We start from the raw sequence: 23,018 nt of genomic DNA, 5'->3' as shown, positions 1-23,018 counted from the left end.
CATCATCTATCACAAATGATAATATTATTAATTTTTTATATTTTAATCCACTAGGTTAACGTAAACCGTGGTACAGGTATCCTGCATTTTATTTTATTTTTTCAGTGACACAGCTTAGACTGCAAGATATCCAATACATTTCATGGCTATATGAGGATTTGAACATTATTTTTCCCTACTTTAGACCAGCAGTCTAATTACTACGACATACTGTTTTTAATTGCACTGGGGAAATTTCCATGTATATATTCCTGTGTTACACACTGTGGTTACTAGCTTAATAACTGTCTTTAATTTAAATCTTGCAGACACTTTACATAATTATTTTACTTTCCAAAGCCATTTTGTTCTGAGCAAAAACATATGATACACTGATCTTATTTCAGTTACATTTTCTCAACTGAAATCCTTGGAGTAAGATTAGCTGTACAACTATGATTTCTTGTGACTAAGTTAAGCAAACAAGAATGCATTGATTGACCCTTTAACTTCTTGCTGATATTTGGTCCCCGTCCAAATATCCCCATACATTCTTTTCCATGCATACATGGAATTTCTAATGTATCCCCTGTGACTGCTAGTATTTTTATTCAGAATGCTCTTTTTGATATGAATGCTCTTTTTGCTTTCAAGTGGCAAGTTCTTCTCAAAAGACACATTTCAGTGCTTCAGTGACCAAACAAAGTTGTTCTTGCTCTTATATTAACATAGAATGTTCCAGATGTACAGGTAGCACAAAGAAAGTGTAATCTGTTTCAAAACTGTAACAATTTAACTGTGTTCTTTCAGATAATTTATGGGTTTTTATTGTATTTTTTATTTATGCATTCATTAAGCAGGGGAAAGAACATCTATTTCCAGTCCCCACTCCTAAAGTTTTTTATTTCATTTTTAAAGTTCAAATGGAACTCATTTTTTCTCGACCACTGCAATAGAGATCTATATACAGTAATAAACACCGTATTGTGCAAGGAATTGCTTTACAAAGAAGCTAAAAAGAAAGTCAACTTATATTAACAAATAGAAAAGTAAGCAAGTCATAAATCAGGGGTGTCAAACTCGATTTCATTGAGGGCCGCATCAGGATTGTGTTTGACCTCAGGAACTGGGGTGGGCATGGCCAGGGTTGGCATGGGCAGCTTGACTTTGTGTCGGGGGTACCTGTGGTGGCCTGAGCACTTTGCCAGCAAAAATGGCCTCTATTTTCGGCCTTGACAGCCTCCTGCAACATTCTGCCAGTGAAAATGGAACTTGGATGGGCCATGCATACGTCCCTGGGCCCCATTTTCAGCTGCAACAGCCTAATGCAGGAGGCTGTCCTAGCCGAAAACAGAAGTGAGCTCTATTTTTGCTGGCAGAGACATCACAGGCTAGTCCTTGCTGTTTCTAGGGCAACCCCAGAGGCCAGATCTAAGCACCCTATGGGCCGGATCTGGTCCCTGGGCTTGGTTTGACACCCTGCAGTAAAGGAACACTACTTTTACATGTTATTTCTGATGTTTCATGCAAATTATTTACCAGATTTTTCATAGCATTATACAATGTATGGGGGCACAATGATTTGGTGGTTAAAGATGCTGAGCTTGTTAGCTGAAAAGCTGAAAGGCTGGTTTCGAGACCCAAACATTGCATGATAGAGTGAGCTCCTGTTACTTGCCCCAACTTCTGCCCACCTAGCAATTTGAAAGCATGCAATGTGAATAGACAAATAGGTTCCCACCTTGGTGGGAACCGTATATGCCGTATCTACCGTATATGCCTTGGCATATAGTCATGCTACCCACATGTCCACAATGCTGGCTTCCTCAGCTAGGAAACAGAGATAAGTATCAGCCCTTGAGTAGAACATGACTGGATAGGGGAACCATTTACCTTTACACAATGTATCACATGAGAGATAGAGTTACAGAAATGATGTTGTATGGACTGTGAAATCTTCAAAAAAAATTTATTAGAGTTGGGTATGTGCTGAATTGTTAGTAATGATTTGAAAAAGAAGTCAAAGAAGCCAAAGAATAGACATGAAATTTTGGGCCAGAAAGCATTACTTTCTATAAATCAAGCATCTATAAACCAATTCACGGTATGAATCAGCTGTAACATTGATTTCTACATTGATTTTTCCAACAGTTTTAAGAAAAATATGAAGATACAAAGATACATTTTCTGTTAAAGTGAGAAAAATGCTAGAGAGATAGTATTAATGGTGTGATCAAATACCTCCCCTAATTTCCTTAAGTTTCTTCCCACGTGGGACAAAAATAATTGATATTATTCTACTTTACTCTCAGAGCACTTTAGAATTCAGGGTTTTCTGGGGGTGAGGGCTGAGGATGGGATGGTTCCTCAGATTAATACAAGCAATATATTATATACAATATAATATAATATATATTATGCACATTGATAGGACTCCAAACTGCATAACTTTCACTTTCTCAAGAATAAATTTTACAGGCATGATATTCCGCTCTGAAAAAAAAATCGGGGCCGGCCAAAAGAGACCCCCCGCCACGCGCCCGGGGAGCGCCCGCTGCTTTCCCTTGCCAGGGCCGGGCGGTGGCGTGTTGCACGGAGGCTGGTCTGTGGCTGGCCCAACTCCCTTTTCCTGCCGCTCCACGCCGGCACAGCTCCACGCAGCTCCAGTCCCACGTTGCCTCGGGAAGGGAAAGGCAAAACCAGGAGCCGCTGCTGCCATTGCAAAGCGCCGCCACGGCTCTTCCTTTTTGCCTTTCCCTTCCTGAGGCAACGTGGGACTGGAGCTGCGCGGAGCTGCGCCAGCAACTCCTGACTCGGGGCCTCTGAGGGGAGGGGAAGGAGGAGAAGAAGGGGTGGGGGGAAAGGAGGGGGCGATTTCCAAAAAGATCGGAATTCCCATTTTAATCGGAAGAATATCATGCCTGTAAATATCATAGAGATATATTGACACAGTATTTTTAAATACCAGAATAAATTCTTCAACAGAGAAGAAATGTCAGATTGCTCATGGTGTGTTGTGGCTCTAACTGCAGACACAATTCTTTGTTAAATTAAGCTGTATATTTTTAAAAAATTTGGTCTGGTTTATAAATACATTTAAAGGTAGTGGTATTACTCAATTAAAATCTAACAAAGGATTTCACACATTTTAACTATTAACTGTGATTTTATTGTGAAGTATGCTTCTTGAACAAGACATTGTTATTAGATGATAATTTGATCATTTGTGCTATCATTATTTGTGGTATCCTTGAGCAATTGTCCTAAACCACATGCTTTCTGAAGCTAGAGGATGATTAATTTAGGATATATAGCATTATTTGTTGTATGCAATATTTTAGGAAGCTGCTAGAGCAGCATATAAAAGATAGCCTGCCAGAATATGAAACAGCTCAGAAATTTGATGAGGTGATGTGCAGCTTTTGTAAATTGTACACATAAGTAAATGATAAAATATTTAAACCTATCCTAATTACTACCCATTGAATCTAAACTGGTAATATTCCATCAATGACTTTGAAAGATTGGCAAAAGTGTAGAGGGAATTGTTGCAGGTTCACCCTATAGTAACAGAGAAAAGGAAGCATTGGATTAAAGAAACCATAGAGCTGGCATTGCTATTACCCATATTGCTATCTCTGCTCACCATAGCTCAGCCATATATCAACTGTGACATCTTTAAACTGACAATAAAACTAGCAAAAACTGACACCTGCTGATTCCTCTTGCCATATTATCACAAGGACTATATTTCTTGCAATTATTCATGTTACAGCAGTTTATATCACAAATTTGGTTAAAAATAAATGGTAAATGGCCCTGGAGTATAACAGTTAAGGAAATTGTACTGAAGTTAACTGAAAAGGTTTGTCATATTGAATTGAGTGAAATGAGTAAACACAGTGCAATTTTTTCAATTTGATTTATTTTATTTGATCCGAGCCCTAAAATGTTCCATTCTGCATGCACAAGAACTCCAATTTTCCAAAACAAATCAGAAAATAGAATTGATTCATAGTATTGCTAGACTTTCCTTGGTTATACAGGAGAATTGTATTATTATAAAATATTATAAAGGAAGCTATGGCGTTCCTTGTCCTCAGTTTTACTCATTTAGGTTAAGATAAAATATACGTTATAGGAAACATTTGTAGGTTTAAACATGAACTCTGAGACTTCTCTATCCACTGCTGCACATAAGACAAGAACCACCCCACCCCAAAATATGTTTGCTCTGTTATCATAATGTTTGTAACAAAGATATTATTGTGAGATATAGACAATGTCATCATGTTGGCTGACTTGAATGATTTAAACTTGAATGATTTAAAGAAAATATTAGGTTCTGTGAACCAACAACTGGAAATTAATGCAAATTTCCATTTACATTGAAAATTAATCAATGTAGTTATGTTTGATAGAGAATATAAAGTGAAGAATTGCAAGATATACATAATAATGAAAAACTATAATAAGTACATACATTTGTATACCTTGATAAAAATTTCCTAAAGATGAGAAATGGATGAAGAAATGTTACAACATTCAAATACCGGTGGAAATAGTATGTGACCAGTTATGAAGAATAAAAGTTTATTGAAAGAAATGAAAATTGCCATTCAAGCAATATGTCTGATAAAATAATAAGTACCAACAGAAGTGAACATATGTGGCTCAGGGTTGAATTGTGGAATTCCTGGTATTCTCTGACCTTGGTTGTTTTCTTGCAGACATTTCATTACTTAATTAGATAACAAGTGTTTCTGAAAAAAAATAAAGAACTTACCTGAGATTTTATATTTAGATCTCTCAATGTCAATATTTCACATGAACAAAGATCAAATTTAAACTTCCTCAATGCTCCAAACAGATGTTGTTATATTTAGTAGTGGAACAAACATTTGAATTCTCAAATTAAACTTTGCCAAGGTATAAAACTCTTGTGGCCTTGGCATTTGTTGAATGGATTAATTGGAATTCCAAAAAGAACTAGAAGTCAAAATACAAGCCAACAATAACCTTCATATGAAAACTGCAATTTAGTTAGAAAAAACTTTGGCAAGGAAGGCTGTAAGGTGGAGAAAGGTCTGATGAAAAGACTGTAAAAATATAAACTTTAAATTTCTACTATCATATCTCATGGTTCAATTTATTTACAATATATCTTTGCATGGTGTCTTCAGATATGCTTCAGATAAAGCATATCTGAAGACATCATAAATGCTTAGTTTTACAGTTAGAAGTTACATATTCATGTTTCTATTCATGTATAATTACTTCTTTGGTCAATCTCTAGAAGAAACAGTGCCTGTAATGTGCTTGAAGAGTGTAGAAGCCAAATTATTTTAATAGGAACAAAGATTGATTTTGGCTTAATTTCCCCTAAATGTGATTTGTATTATTGAAGCAGTAACCATTGGATCCAGGTCTAGCAGTAAGAATGATTTACAAATAGCCATCTATTCCTGGGAATTACCAATGAAGCATTTTCATTGATATGAAAATTGAGATCAAGTAAGAACATTCAGCAGTTTTAATCTTACAGTAAAGTAGTTTTAATATTACCAGCTAATGCAGTGAAACCAAACCTAAATCAGAAATTTAGTTAAGCAGATGCTGCAAATTTAATGCAAAATCATAAAAACTTATGCAAGTTTTAAACAATCACCTCCACATTCCAATATGTAAAAATACTTTCATGATGTTTATTATAAAAATATAAAGGTTTCCACTACAAATCATTTTACATTAGTAACAGGCCATCTATATTTGCACAACATAATAAACTGAGTAAGTAATGCTTTGAAATAAATGTTAAAGGTAAATTCAGATTTGTGAGTTCCAATTACATCTATACATCTCGAGTTATTGGATTCTAAAGTACAGCAAAGACTATGTTATATGTTAATAGAAATAAATAATACAGATAAAACAATATTTTAAGATACAAAATCAATTATTACATATTATTTGTAATGACTGTGGTTTTTCTTTTTGGATGTAAATAATCAAAGGCAGGTCCTGTACAGGAAGATGGCCACAAAATTTTTATTCCTCTACTCCACAGTTAAAAATTTTACACTGCTAAGTTTACATATGTACATGGGATAGGGGAAATGAGGGCTATAGAATGCCCTTTAGGAGTACAAAAGTTGTAAGAAAGAGAAGACTAAAAGCTTTTTAAAAACCCTCTTAGGAGGAAAAGAAGCAATTCTCCCAAACAAACTATTATACCCATTCCAAGTAATGAACATACTCAAAATAATGTTCCCTGGCATTACTAGGTACTGTAATAAAATTAAGAGCAGCTAAAACTGAAATATATTTAAAAAATTTTATGATGATTTTTTTCCCTTTTATAGGAACTGGAAATTGATTCTAGGATAATTTTTCCACCACTACTGTTGAGAAGAACAATTCTATTATTTTTATTTTACCTTATTTCCTACTGGCTTGAATGTTTGCAATAAGGCATTAAGACAAATTTTTAAAATAATGAAGATGTCATTATTAGTATGAAAGTATTAATTTAACCCAATTCAATTTTTTTCAAAACTGTTACATGCTTTAAAAAAAAATTAAGATGTGGTATACTTTTCCAATATCATGAAAAATGAAATCATACTGAAGGGTTAGTAAAATTCTAGAACGAGCAAAGAAGTTCCATGTAAAACTAATATTTTGCAATGTTACTTTATCCATGTTCAAAAATGATTACATACTACCTTAGATGTCACAGTTTCTGCAAGTTTTGGATTACATTAAAATAATGGTTGCTAATTACTATAAAACAGGATGTTCAAAGAAGGCCAAATAGAGAAAAAGGACATGAATAAGATAGAAGTTCATTTAAATAAAATTTTATATCCATATCCACATACTGCCTTGTAATAACATCATTATTTGACATATATTGTGACCAGTAATTCAAAGTGAGAAAATAATATTTTCCAAGAGATAGATTCTAGTGTTACTGATCAAAATACATGGTAGGTAATTGTGTTTGTTGTGTTTGTGTATGTGTGTTTGTGTGTTCCATTGAGAAAGAAGATGGAAGAAATTTGATTAACACAAGAAATTAACAAATGGAAGACAATGTTGTTTGGACCCTTTCGACACAAGAACATCCTTGTCTGGAAGCACCTAAGAGCATTTTTTTTAAATCCTAGGGCAAAATAAGCAAAGAATTCTACTATCAAGTAATCCATTAAACAGTTAAACATCTGATACACTCCAAAACTATCTGAATACTGCAACGTTTAAGTACATGCAATTAAATAGTTCCCCAAGAATATTCCCCATGTGAAATAAGATGGTTATATGGATTGTTCCGTGTTAAAAATGTGCATGAAATTATCCATATTTGTATAGAATGTATTGTATGTTTAAGAGCATTCTTGTATGCACATCAATTCCTTTGCAGTGATATTTTTATTAGGAATAAAATCACATGAGTTTTATTGACACCACCACCCCCCCCTTAAATATTGTTGACAGCCAAAGTTTAAAGAAATTTGGCATTTGGCAGTCATTAATCCCAGTCATAACCTATATAAATATAAAGAAGAGGAACATTTTTAAAGGAAATAAATATGCATTTTATATATATATAAAGTTTTGTTTTTAAAGAACACATCCAGGACAAGAATCTGTGAAGTATTGCCTTCATTTTCACCCAATTGTCATTCAGATTTTCCATCCACAGTCAAAAACAGAATATTGCAAGGATATCATTGCAGATATGGCTAGACAAGTCTGAGTATTATCCTCAAATATACTTACAAGAATTAAAGAAATAAAATGCTACGTGCCTATTCTTTCCTCATATTAAAAAAATAATGTTTAATGCTGTTGACAGTCATTCCAATCACATCCACTGTTTGTTTTGCCTTTTATGATATTCAGTCTATTAACATTTGAATGGCTTAAGGTTACATGGATTTTTTTAAACACTTTTTTTTCTTCCAAATGCATTTTATGTTTGAGCAGTCCATTATTACTGTAGGGAACAACCCCTCCTTCAAGAATAAGAGATATAAAATAAGTTTTTCACTCCTAATTTAAGGCAATTGAACTCAACTTTATGAGTCTTTTAATGGGCTTGAAATTTCACATTTGTTGCAAATTGCCCCATTTTGTTGCAACAATACATTTTAAGTCTCACAATTTTCCACACATTACCAGGACCTTTTCAATATTTTTTCTCACTTTCTCCAGCTGAGTCCTGGATGCCAGCATTTGGTAATTTACACAGGAACAGGACCATTCTTTGTATGCATTTCCAGAGATTTAATACTGCTAATAAGTTTTTTCTGTGGTCCGACAATCGTCACCCCAACTTTCTTCATGTCACTGAAAAATAATAGCAAAAAAAGTTATCTAAGGTGTTATGTTTGTTTTATTTTTAAATAGGCAGCAAGTGACTCACTTTAACATAATTTTCTCTGATTCTGCTAAATGTTGAGCTAAAATTTAGAATGGAAGATGGAAAGAAACCCATCCAATCTTCTAAAGATTAAACATGCCCAATTTCATTTGTACCAACAAAGAAGCACTGTTTTTCTAGAACTTAGAAAGGCATTATGGGCATTTCTAAGTTCAAAGAAAATAGTACTTCTTCTTTGTTGGTATAAATGTAAATTAGGCATATTTAATAGAAGACTGGACTTTTGAAATATTTAAATAGATGTCATCTAGAAAAAGATCGAGGCACACTTCTACTGTTTCAAAGTGCAGGATATGGGACAATGGATCTAGGTTATAAAAACATAATTCAGCAGTGAAATCAATTATCTAGGAAGGTGATGAGCTCTTCTGCAATAGAAAGATTAAAAGAGAGGTTGGACAGCTAACTATGAGTGATATGTTGGCTTCCTAAACTAATCATGAGGTTGGACTTGGTAGGCAAAAAAACCTCTCCAGTCTAAATATCATAAATACTTTAAAAGCTGTAGTAAATGTAATATCTGTATATAAACTTCAGATCGTGCACGACTTGACTGTTATGGTAAAAGAGTATGAGTTAGACAGGAATGGAAGCTGCCCTGGATATCAATAGCTACTCTGTGTTCTGTTATTATGTGGATTTTATAGCACAAGGTCTGCTTACAATAACTATTAGCATGTAGGTATTTGATTGAAGTGAATGAATTACTCAACTGATACCAGGTTTCTAGTATGAAATTATTTAATCTGTATATCTATGTACCCTAAGTTAGAAATACTAGTGCTGTAATAAAATACATATTTGCAAGATGTCAAAGTGAACAGAACAATATTGAAAATATATGTTGAAAATATAAAAAGTGTCATATTTAAAATACATTTAGAATCCCAACACATCAAATTCACAACTTAAATAAATTGAAAGTTTCATATCAGAGTTTAATGGTATGGTATTCACAAACACATCTGGCACCACAGATATGCAAGCCCAATCGTTATAAGCAGGTTGTAGACACTACAACTTGGGACATTTTTGTTTAAATCTCCAATTAACCAGGAGCCCCACTTGGGAAGAATAAGTGGAGAACCAAGGGCTTTGGGAAGAATAAGTGGAGAACCAATGTAGATTTTACTGAAGTCCTTGATGAAAATGTATAACTACAGAGAGAATATCTTTCAGGTCCTCACACAGTGTTTCCCTTTATTTTGGGATTTAAGGATGACCTGGATTTTAGAGATTATTTTTCACTGAGATCCCTTTTCACTCCAAAATTAGACTTCAGCATTGAACATCTATAAAATGTGAACTTCTCAGATACCTTTCTAATGACCATGAGATTACAGTCTTAAACTGAGAAACTGCAAGAGAATTGAAAAAATATGTAATATATCTTTAATAAAACTCTTACTCTGAGGAAATATTGGCTATTGTATCACATGAACTGTATTCCACTCCTGTGAATATGTCTTTGCATTGCCCTATTCGAATACCATTGAGCCAGTCACTTGTTAAGCGGAAGGGTGAGATTTCAATGCTACTTTGGTCCAGTAGGAGGTTTGATGGCCTGGAATAAAATGATAGTAATAGTAAGACAACAGAAATTATCCAAGATTTATCTTCAAGCTAAATTTATTGTTAGTCCCCACAGGTGACATATCTGTACACATGTACACAGCTGTCAAGGCAGAAAACATTTTGTTTCTTATTGATTTAATGCAAAAAAATCAGGAGTTTCAGATTCTTTTGAACATACAAATTTCAACTGGTCAAAATATTGCAATAATAGTTTTGTCACATTATACCAAATTACACCGTTGTTATAGACTCTATGCTTATTATCAATTTGTTGCTATATGCAATTCAAGGTATTGTTTATCTTCCATAAAGTCTTGTAAAACTTAGGGCCTGGTATCTTAAAAATGGCCTGTTCTAATAATCATATAAGCCAAATATATAGAAAGCACCTGTTGAATGTTGTTTCTTATTAGGAGACAACCTGCAAAGATATTCTCTGAAAGGAAAGAATGAATAATTGTTCTTCAGGCCTATACTTGGCTTTCCTATTCTATTTCCTATTCAGAAATGATTTCATTATGTTTACTTTTATTAAATTATTTTATGTAACTCTAATTGTAATTTGCATATTTAATACCTTCTTTGTTCCTTAAACTTTATCAAATTTACAATTTGAGGGAGATCTCTGAAGCCTTCATCTAAAACTTTTGTAGGTTATGAACAGATCTGTGATTATATTTGTGCATTTCTAAAGATCTGTACTTTAATGTTATTCCTTAAACATATTTCATAATATTTGCTTTTTATGGATGACACATAATTTTCTTTTTCATATTGCCTCCTGTGTCAGACTTTTTTCCAATTATCACATATGACAAATATTTCTAGTTGATTTTGCTAAAAATTGTCCTCAACACTATAAGATTTCTTAAATAACAATAGCAAACTAGTGAAAGAAACTCAACATGAATGAATTTTCAGTAATGATGTTGCTGAAGGAAGACAAAGATCAGACTCTCTTTTTATTTTTATTCTCTTTTCCTTATATGACGCATTAAACAATCTTGTGTCAAAATTGTTGAGTCTAATATGAATTTTTGCCATTCCAGCCAACATACGTAGCGCTGACACTACTGGGAGAAATGGTCCGTGAACATGACCACTAACAGCATGTTATAGTGGAGGTAAAGGCAAGATTATGCTTTCTACATCCCACATGCAACATTCGTAAAGTGAATCTTATAGCTCTTTATTCAAAATATATTATGACATGTCTCAAACTTCAGACTACCTGCCTCATTTCACCAAATAATAGGGCTGACCTTATCCCAAATTCCCACTGAATGGCCCTTGTCTCTTCACACAGTTAAACAGCTATTAAAAAGTATTGGATGGCACAGGAAAGATTGCATGTTTTACCCAATAATCAGCATATTTCATGTTTCCTTTTCTCTCTTTTAAGAGGTGGAAACCCACTGGGGAATTTGCAGATTATTCTAAATATTTTAATTTTGCTTATTATTATTATTAGATGAATATGGAAAATACTGTTTCAGGAATACTATTAATAGCATAATATGTGAATTATATTTTTCAACCACTGTGGTAAAAACTAGAATTTGCCCATTTATGTAAGCACCTAATTAGTCACCTTCTTTAAATATGAGCTGATGTTTAGAGTTTTCTTTTGAATGGCTTGTGACTATTAAATAGCTGAGGCTAAAGAAAGCTTTGAGTAGATGTGCAATTTTTCAAGACCACATATTCACATATGTCTCTGGATTTCTGCCAGTTTTTCTAATTTTTCATTCAAAAATAAATAACAAAGAAGTTTCATATCAGTCATATCAAAAGTGACTAGCTGGCTCCTGTTTGTCTCATGAAAATGACACTTTTAATTTCCAGTTTAACTGAGAAACGTGCAGAACTCCAAGATATATATAAAGTGTGAGAAGTTGTAGCTAACCTATCCTGCTTCCTTTTTTATTTTTATTTTAAAAATGCATTAATTTAAGCAGCTAAAAAAGAACAAAAGAACAAAACAAGAACAAAGAACAAAAAATAAGCAGGATAATAATGTGCAAAAACTAGATATTTTGTTTACGTTTACTGATATAATGAACTAAAATATTAACTAATTTTAATTAAAGTAATCACAATTTTGTGTAGGATGTCTCAACAAAGCCAAAAGGCTACTCTCTTCCTTGGAGAGGACATCTGGACAGTTTATCAATGAACAGGAATTTGTTTCTTGCTGTGAACAGTCTGTGATGTCTCCTCATGAGCACCAAGGGAATGCAAAGCTTTCAGAGCATCTGCATTTACTAGTTTCTAGCCCCCGCCTCCCTTTGACCCATCCCCCAGACATCAGGTCTAAACATGAAATTTATGAGCTGGGTTATATGCACCATAAGCTCACACTTTTACTAGACAAATTAGATAGACTGCAATGCATACAGCTGTAAATGATGTCCTGCAGAGTTCCACCTGATCTTTCACAGCTTTTCATAAATCAGGTCCTACTAGTGTCAGACTGCAGCCATTAAAAAGAAATCATGGAAATTACATGTTTGCTTACTAGAAGTGCATGAATTTTACCCAACACATTTCTCCAGCTCTGGTTTTGCCTTTCCCCTCTCTCACTTACTAGATTGTTAAATTGTACTCCTTAGGGTGGTGTACACCTATTAAGATATTTTTATATAATTGCTATTGAACAGAATATTAGCATAGCAGGCTGCATATGGTGTCCATAAATAAAAGGACAGCAGTCTACTCAACACTGACATTCCGGGGTATATGTTCAACCAACAGTCTCTTGCAATTGTCTCTTATGCACCAACCTGTTATGTTAACAGCTGGAATTAACCTTGTTCTGTAGAAGAGCCCTGGTTTGCTCTCATTAAGATTGATGTTGCCACATTGCAAAGAATTTTCTATCTTACAATATCATGTCTCGAAATAAACATATACATAGTAATGCTTTGCCTCCCATTGATATAAATCACTGTTCTGAGAGCATCAGCTGCTCAGTGAGAAAAAGATATCTCTATTTATAACTGCTACCATCAAATCTGGCTTGTATTATGCTACTAACAAAACTTGATTTGATTTGATTTATTTGATTTGTTATGGCTGCCTATTCCAGAAGATTTTTGGCAGCTTACCAAATCTAGAAAAACAATAAAAACAATTTGAAAAGGTTGAAATCCACATAAGCAGTCAGCTCAGCTAGAGCAATAAAGCCTATAAAAATAAAATAGGGGCCCAATCCAGCCTAAGAATTTCACAAATCACAGGTCAAAGTCTGTGAACAAAGTCAAATCTTAAGGTTTTTTCAGAACTCTAGGAGTGTGGCTGCCCCTCATATCTCTAGATGGATGCTATTTCAGAAGGCAGGCTCCATGACAGAGGCTAGATAAGGTATTAGAGGAGCTCCTGGATTTATTTTTATTATCTTATTGACAATTTACTACAATCTCATTCTAGAAAGCATTACAGTCATGGCGGTCCATGAAAATAATCCAAAATGGTATTATCTCATTATACTTTTCATTGGGTTTAAACAACAGAACAAAAAAAGTGTGCACATTTTTGAATAGCGTAGACCTCTATTCAAAACCAAGCAGGAATCATCCAAAATAGGAAAAGTTAAGAAGCCATCTTTTCTGTTACTCTGCTACTATTCTGTTATACCTATACTTTAACTATACTCAAACCATGTGCCAGGCACATGAAACCAAAAGCTGAGATAGAGTTCAAAAGTACTATGAATTTATTTCATGCTACCTATACCCAAGAATCAGATCTACTAATAGTTAAGGGAAGTTGGCATTATATAAGAGTAAATTGAATTCACTAAGGTCTGGATTTAGGTCTCTTCTGGAAGCAAAAGACTCCAAATTGATGATGCAGTTGATCTGCCCTCAGGCTCAGGCTGGATATTTCCTGCACCAGGCTGGTATTAAAATAAACTCCAGGACTAGAATTCTAAAAAAAAGTACAAGATTACTTTATTGTCTGTAGGCTTAAGGAAACAGTTTTTTCTTCTAATTCTAATTTTGTTGCCAAATGCACTTACTGACGTGTCATATATTATCAGGAGTCATGAAAATTAAAGATACACTAAGGAGCATTGCAAAATTGTATAAGAAGTACTATTTACAGCTATTTATACTTGCTTTCAGATTGTCATTGAATAAACAATGTGATCTTAGTTATTAAATATGATTGGTGTACCAGGAATGTGGCAGGGTTCAAAAAACATGGCAGCTATGACCTTGTGATCAAAGAGTATGCAATTAATATAAAAAAAGACAAGATTTCCATTGTGTTGTGATTGGCTTTTTTACTCCTGTGGATACCCTAGTAACCTAGTTTCTTCTGTTACTGCTATCTTGTATTCTCAATGATAGTTATATAGAAACATTTTTGAGCTAAGCTTCTGTGTTAACTTGCAAATCAAATAGCAAAGTCTTTTAGTTAAAGAACTTGTCATATTTGACTTCTCAAATTCTATTGCAAATACGGAACATCCTCAAATCTGTAATTGTCTACCATTGCTGGCAGATACTTTTATTTGCACTTTGGTTACATTATGATCACTGAACTGAAAGCCTATGGTCAGAAATTGTAAAATTCTAACTACTATTTAACAAATGGCTGGCCATAAAAGTTGAATGAATAAATGAACAAACAAACAAACAAATTTAGACAGTTGGAAGATGAATAAGCCCTTTATACAATATTGAGTAGTTATTCAAGAATTGTAGAATCAGGTCATTTTAGTATCGACAGAGAAAGACCTAGATCAAATATTTGTCTCCCATAACATCTTAGTCCAAATTATTGGATCACAAGAAAAAAGCTTTTCTCCCTTCCTAGCATTTTTTCCACAACTAAATGAAGAGTCCTTTTTTTTTTCCAGATGACCAAGTGTTGATCCATTAATTGCAACAGAACTGACCAACCAGTTCATTACCCAAATCTGATATGAGCTGAGAGAGAGTGACTGACCCAAAATCACCCAGCTGACCTTCATGCCTAAGGAGGACTAGAAATCTTCATGCCTAAGGAGGACTAGACCATCTCCTGGTTTCTAATTTCTAACCCTAGTCCTAATTTGGGATCCCTACAAATTCTTACCTCTTTTCCATAAATTGATTTTCAGAGTGGAGTTCAAATGATCTCATTCTATTACAACATGAGATTATTTTTTTTTAAAATCCATGAAATTCCAACTCAATTATATCCACTTTAAAACCTGATCATTATTTTGCCACTACATTATCTTTGATGCTGTTCTTGTAAGTCCTTAAAGTAGAGCAGATTTGAACACTAAAACTATGAATACTAAAATTATTTCCTTTATAGCATCACAGTTAACAGAATCTTGCAACTCTGAATATCCTCCCCATTCCCTGCCTTTATTCTAAAGACAATTAAAGATAGTAAAATCTGAGATATTTTCTAAAGTTCCACTCTTGCTTTGGATCCAGATGTTTTATCTGATTTGTGTCTTCCTCATTGTGTCTTCCTCATTTTCTTCAAGGCTACACTTAGAGCCCATTATAATTCTGTTTAGTTTTTGGAGACAGATTCTTCTAATTAACAGATGGTAGATGTGCATACAAAAATGTTGTTAATTATTACATTTTTTTGAAATATTATTTTGGGATTGGATCTATCTATCTATCTATCTATCTATCTATCTATCTATCTATCTATCTATCTATCTATCATCTATCCATCCATCCATCCATCCATAAATATAAATCCTAGTGAACACAAGAAAATGCAGATTTAAGCCCAATAATGATTACAGCATAGGTCTCCTCATGAGAAAACATTTAGTGAAATGTAATGACCTTGTAATGAGAATGTGACTTTTGTGAATCACTTAATGGTTGGCTTTATAAATACATAGTTTGAAATAGCTATCACTGAAAATGACATATTTATACATCAGAGTTTAACCTTCTTGTCATTTCTACTGACTCTGTTGTGGTTCTGACTCTTAACCCTAGACCTCAACTTTGGATAATGGACACTATTAGATATTTCAACCTTCAAGTGAACTCTGTGTGTAAATATTGGCCTAGCTTGAGAATCTGCTTTATGTTGTCTTCAATATATTGTGACCTGTGTTTATGACATTATTAGGTGCTTTAACACTTAATCAACCCTGCCATGCTGAGACAGGATATAACAGATAGCCCTATCTTCCATTATTTAATTTAATCCCCTTTTAAAGGCACACCACACAACTTTGACAAAACTGGACGCTTTTGTTGATACAAACTTCCTTTAGAAACCATGCTGTGAATTGGCTTGTTAAATACAATTAAGGTTAACCATACTTTGTTGCCTTTTAACAACCTGCAGCTTACTCTAGCCAGCTTTGAGTTCCTTTTAGGCAGCCATTAACTTCGGGTAAATTTCTCTTCCCCTTATAGAGAAAAATGCTTCAGGATTTATTTTCTCTGGTTTTTGTTTGTTTTATAAGCAAATTTGATTTATCTATTTAAATCCATAGAATAACTAATTGCTCTTTAGGTTTTCCACATTATTCTTGTTTTTAATTTTTGTTATAATTTTAACTTTTTAAGAAAAGGGGAGGAGGTAAGGAAGCTATGCTTTTAACTGAAATACTTAACAATAACTTTCAGTGCTGGAAGATAAAATAATAAAAGAAATTGTGCATAAAAATATTTTTCTATGGATGGATTTTATGATCTCATTCAATATTGCATTCTTGGATGAAAAATGAAAGGGTGAATCTAGGTTAATGACAATTCACACATCATACTAGGCAAACCATGTAGCTCCAAATGCCTTGGGCTATTACTAATATTGCTAATTTTGAGCTGTGAAATGTTAATCATCTGGAGTAATCTTGCAATTAATTTTCAGTGTTGTATCTTTCTTTTTAGAACTTACGACTTATGCTTCCCCCACTAATTTTATGCAGCTATTCTTGTCCCTATTTTTTGTTTTTTTGTTTTTGGCTTAAAATATAACTGCAACTTTGTGTCGTATATACAGAGGAGTCATGTCTTGTGGTTTGAATGTTTGTGGTCTGCATTGTTAATCAGCAGTAAAGTGTTCTTTCATCACGCTAATCCTCACATTCACTCCATAGGTATTTGCTGAAAGAGAACACTGCAGAGACATTTCCACCTCTTTCTCATAAAAAGGACACTGGATCACCTGTCAGAAATGTTTCATAAGCTGCATCTTGCTGCAGCTACTGAACACGGCAGCTTACTAACTATATCACATTAGATCCTGTCTAAAGCCCTGTTTATCTTGGACTTATCATTACCTCAGAGAATATCTTATATAACATTAATTTCCTTGCTCACTGTGGTAATCATAGGTTAGAAGAGATCTTTTAAGTTTTCAAACCAGTGCTTATCCCACAACAGAAATCTCATACCATTCTTGAAATATGGTTACTTAACTATACAACCTTTCCTTAATGGCCACCAGTAATGGAACCCTTGGGGCTCTAGGATGCTGTTCTATTGCTTAATAATTCTCATAATCAGAAATTTTCTCCTGATATCACATTTGGACTTCCCACTGTAAAGTTTCCACCAACTGATTCTTCTTCGACTGTAAATGATCTAGAAAATAAATCTACATTCTCTTTCTTATGATAGCTCTTAAATATTGGAAGATTTTTATCATGTCTAGTCTTAGTCTTATCTACTTTACTGAATTTGTTTCAACATTTTTCAGAGGATGTAGGATCTAGGATTCTCACTATCTTTGTACTTTTTCCAATTAATCAGCATCTTTCCTGTACTGTGGGAACCAGTTACCCAGGTTTGACCAGCAGAACATACAGCAAACTATCACAATTTGAAAAGGTTCATTTATATTTATGATTCTATCAAATTGAGCTGTTCTTGCAAATGCATTATGTATAGGGTTGAGAAGCAGAAATTCTGTATTAAAAGGTTCTTGAAAGAACACCTTTGCACAATTTTTAAAACTTGAGAAGTTCAATGTTCAGTTAAAATATTTTTAGTTTTATAATTTTTATTGTAAATTGCAATGATACTTTGGTATTTGATAATTTAATAATGGTTATTGTTCAATCAGAAGACATGTCTGACTCTTTGTGGACCATAGTATGCCAGCCCCCTCCTGCCCCCATCCAGGGACTGCTGTAGTCCCTTAATATATGGAGCTTATTTCTGAGAGATGCTTTCAGACCTGTCTGGAATTCTATTCTGTTTTTTCCCCTTGAACTTTAGTGATCAGTATAATTGTACTTTTTCCTTTTTTGCAATGGATAATGAAAGTATATAAACAAATAAACAACTCCCCTTTTTACTTGCTCATTTCAATTAGTTATTGATAAGTTTGCTGTCAAAAATACTTGTGGGGTTTAGGATTGGGAATGGATAAGGATATCTAATGTACAGGTTGTATACCAACCTCAAAAAATACAAGTTGTTAAATATATTGGCTTTTTATTTCTTTTATTGGTGTTCTATAATCAGGCTTAATATTTATAATTAAAAAGCAATGATCAGGATCTTAATAAATATTAAGTTTTAAAAAGAAAGCAATAACAGAAGTGTTCAAAATGAACTTGCTCTGAATAAAATCCCAAAATTTTATATGTAGAATTGCATATATTTAGAATTATTAAAAATCAAATAAATTATGGTTATTACTCTATTCTAATAGAACAATAACTTAAAAAAACTAACAAAACTTGAAATATTGTTCTGTGGTTTTTTACTGCACTCAAAACTAAAAAAGCTAGGTATATTGAGAGGAAAAATTCCAAAATTGATACTGAAAATCAAACCAATTGGTACAGTGAGAAAGACTCTTAAAATTATTTAATGCTGCATATGGAACTATTGGGAAAAAGTAGTTCAAAAGTATTTTCAAAGTAGCAAATGAATTGTGCAAAAATATTCTGATATGCACACAATTGATGGGAAATTCTCTGCATTGTATGATTGCTGATTACTGTACTTCAAATACATAAATACATTTTAATTTTTAAGAAGGATTTATCCTCAGTAGTGAATTGTGAATTGTGTTTTATTTTAGATATCAACAAGAATACACATGCTGCTTAAATTCTCAACATATCTAGGCTATTTAGGTCCTGAAATTTAACTAGCATTTATGATATACTTTCAAGTTATATGCGGAGAAATAGACAAATGTGCACCCAGACCAGAGGTGGTATTCAGCAGGTTCTGACCAGTTCTGGAGAACCGGTAGTGGAAATTTTGAGTAGTTCGGAGAACTGGCAAATACTACCTCTGACTGGAGATTTTACAGTATCCTTCCCCTGCCATGCCCACCAAGCCAATCCCACAGAACTGGTAGTAAAAATATTTGAATCTCACCACTGATCCAGACACACACAAGAGTCTTGAATTAAGAGATAATCAGGATCAATTCTTCTGATGTCAAGTCAATACTAATTCAACATGACCACTCAGTTACAAAATCTTGTTTTGATATTACTTATATTTTTAAATCAAGCCTAAAGAATGCCCTGGAATGCACTACTGAACTATCTCCCTACTGTATTCTATCTCCCTAACTAATGTCTCACAGCAAACATATCTTTTGCTACATATTCAAGTTATAGCAAATTATAAATGTATAGATTTTGTCACCTTGCAGCTGCATTGGTGATAATTTTTAAACTGCTGGGATTACGGATCAGCTTGTCCAAGACGCTGACAATCTGTTCAAACTTTGGTCTGTTGTTTCTGTCTTTTTGCCAACAGTCCAGCATCATCTGATACAAGGCAGCTGGGCAGTCCATGGGTGGTGGCAAACGGTATCCTTCCTCCACTGCTTTAATTACCTGTGCACAAGGAAGACAGTTTGTAGAACCTGAAGGACATTCAGTTCACTTCTCCTTCCTTGGTTCTGAAAATGATATGCATTACATAATCCAATGTGGAGGCTTAGTAATTAAACAGATGTATTTTATTCCTAACTATTGTGAATCATGCCTATCCTTTTTTCATCTCCAAAATAAGCCACTTGACAATAAGAGATACAAAACATGACGGAAAAAGCAGAGGATAATTACATATCTTTGAAGAAAGTGACACTCAATCTTATCCAATGTTTAAATTTGATTAGACCAAATACGACTCAATTTAATACATTTCCTACAATACTAGCTTAATTACTCCAAAGAGAAAACATCTGGATCACTGCTGTACATTCATTCCCACCTCCTTCAATGGTCTTATAGGAATTGTTATTTGAGATCATATGAACTTAGAAAATTGCTTGATACCAGTCCATAGTTTAGCATTATTTACAATGACTAGCAACAAATCTCTTGGGCTTCAAATAGAGGACAGTTTTCTTTCTTTAACTGGATTAGCCAATGACTGAAATAGTACATAGCCAAAAACACAATAATCCTGCTTCCAGTTTTTAAATATTTCAGAATCTAAAAATCCTGCTTTGGAAAAGATCCAATAATATTTACATAGAAGCTCCATATGCAGGAAGAATCCTATGTAAACTACTTTTATTAATATAGACATATGGAAATGTAAACCATTAATGTAATTTATATTTCTGGTTCAGACAAAAAGATAAGTCTTGAGTCATTAAATATCCATTATTGGCTAATATCTTAACATTACATATATATAGTGTATATGTATGCATGTATGCATGTATGTGGGTATGTTGCCTCTTGATATTTCAGAATTTCAAATGGAGAAGATATAATATTTGTGAAAGTTCATAAATATTATTAAGTCTTGAAATATTGTGAACCACATGGTTATAAAATTGTTATAATTTTCACTATTACCATTTCTATGATGCTTTGATTTGAGAATTGCAGTGCTTTGGTATATTTGCTTCAAATCAATCAAACTTATTCAGAAAATAACCCAAAATCAGCAGAAAGCTTTAAATACATCATGTATTTAAAGCATTTATTTCTTAACCTTTTTTATTTAATTGGATCAATTATTAAATTAATTATTTCTAAATCAAACAGCTCATATCTATAATTTAATTATTGTACTTCATATTCAATTATGCAACAAAATATGTTGACATTAAGCTATATACACATAAGGTTACACATACATTTATGACAATATTAAAAATATCAGCATCTGCTAAAAGGTTTTCAGAGCCAAACACAGTTGTAATTAGAAACTAATTTAATTAGTTTTCATATGTGTATTCAAACTTTATTTTAAAGTTAGTTATTTCTGGTGTTAACACTCATACAGTTATATGATGGCTAATACCGAACAATTGTAAGATGCTATTGATATGAGCAAACATTAGAACATTCATCTCTCGGAATATTGGCTATGTTGGGAAATATTGTACAGCTTAGTGGATGAACACAATATAAAGCCAATTCATAAAATAGTAAATGTATTTGGTACATGAGATTTTAAAAAATAAAATTATGACAGAATTTATGTACTGTCAATAAACCAAAGTAAATCAAGTGCACAAAATAACATTTTTATTTATTGAGAAATACTATATTCCAAAGAAGCATAAGTGCAAAGCAAAATATAATTATTTAAACTGTTTACAGGAAAGAGGTCTAAGAAAATCAAATAGTCACTTCATATGTAGTGCCTCAAAACATGTTCTAATTGTTAAAAACTTATACACAAATATTTACTTTCCCTTTATAAAGTTCACTTTAATCTAATCTATAGCACTCATGGAATAATTCTATTAAAAGAAATCAGGAGACATTTAATGAGGAACTCTAATCACTGAAATTTTAATTTAAAACAGTTTGCCATTTTATGACTTACTTGAATCCCTTTTCTTCTTCTATTTTGTAAAAATAGTAATTGTTTAAAAAGCATTTTAAAAAAAGAAGAAGCAAAAAGCTTCCTAACGAAATAAGTCTTTTCCATCAAAAGGGTTTTTAAACTTTGATAATTTTTTGGTATAATAATTGTCTATACAATTCAATGTACTCACATCTTGATTAGACATCTCCCAATAGGGCCTCTCTCCATAGGACATTACTTCCCAAAGAACAATACCATAGCTCCATGCATCACTGGCTGATGTAAATTTACGATAAGCAATAGCTTCTGGAGATGTCCAACGAATTGGAATCTTGCCTCCCTATAAGGCAAAACCATCATATACACTTATATATCTGTGCACTCTATCTTTTGAATAGAAATATAAACACAATAAAAATATTGTTGATTATTTACTTGTTACTTACTTACAGGACTTATATGGCCACCGATCTCATAAAATGACTCTAGAGAGCTCATATAACAATCCATGTAACAATCTTTACCAATGATAAAGCCAAGAAGCTGGCTTCATTGTGGCAGTTTAAAGTTTGATCTAGACATGGAACAAGCTAATAATCCATAGAACGTAATTTAAACCTTACTCTGCCAGACAAAATATTCTCTTAAATCCCATTTTCCCATCTTGTTTAGTTTATCAGGATTAGTCCATGTATGTATGAACAATTGAAAACTAATGTTACTTAGAAGAGTACAATATTCCTACATGACTAAAGGGTCTGTATATTTAGAATATGCAGTTATAATTATATAGGACAGATACAAACATATATATACTATATGTTTGGCTAGAAACTGCCTTCTGTAGAACTATAGAGAATAGAAACAAATAATACAGAATTAATAAGCAATAATAAAACATAAAATGGAATCCTATAAGCATGTAGTTAAGTGTGTGTGTGTGTGTGTGTGTACACACACACACACACACACACACACACACACACACACACACACACACACACTTAATAAGACCTAATGTACGAAACATGCATATTACCACTTGCGGATCGGTTGATCTGACTGTTGGCTTTATCCCCTCTAGAATATAAAAGCTATTTGATGCTACATGGATTACAAACATAAGAGCAGAAGGCGTGGGAAGAATTGTGCATTCTACTTTAAGGATCTTCAAAGAATGCAACTTGAAAAAAAAAAAGGAATAAAGGCCTTAGAGTAAGTTCAGGATTTATGTAATATTTACCATTGTGATTGAACACAACAGAGCAATTAAAGGGCAATGTACT

At 33.2% G+C, this 23,018-nt stretch overlaps 1 protein-coding gene across 2 annotated transcripts in view; it reads right to left on the bottom strand.

The window, feature by feature from the left end:
• Window positions 1–7,796: 7,796 nt before the first annotated feature.
• The window catches only part of EPHA3 (EPH receptor A3), a 229,940-nt gene continuing 214,718 nt past the window's right edge, over window positions 7,797–23,018 (bottom strand). For both annotated transcript variants that reach the window (XM_026664009.2, XM_087966571.1), the window contains 4 exons: window positions 21,923–22,072; window positions 19,600–19,793; window positions 9,834–9,989; window positions 7,797–8,331 (listed from right to left, as the gene is read on the bottom strand). In XM_026664009.2, the coding sequence (XP_026519794.2) occupies window positions 8,226–8,331; window positions 9,834–9,989; window positions 19,600–19,793; window positions 21,923–22,072 (606 nt within the window). In that variant the 3' untranslated portion in view covers window positions 7,797–8,225. The remainder of the gene's footprint in view (window positions 8,332–9,833; window positions 9,990–19,599; window positions 19,794–21,922; window positions 22,073–23,018) is intronic.

This window comes from Notechis scutatus, chromosome 5 (genome assembly GCF_049901735.1).
Source record: "Notechis scutatus isolate UNSWTSFEM ecotype Mainland chromosome 5, rNotScu1.2, whole genome shotgun sequence".
Classification (NCBI taxonomy): domain Eukaryota; kingdom Metazoa; phylum Chordata; class Lepidosauria; order Squamata; family Elapidae; genus Notechis; species Notechis scutatus.
This window is presented reverse-complemented; position numbering and strand designations above follow the sequence as displayed.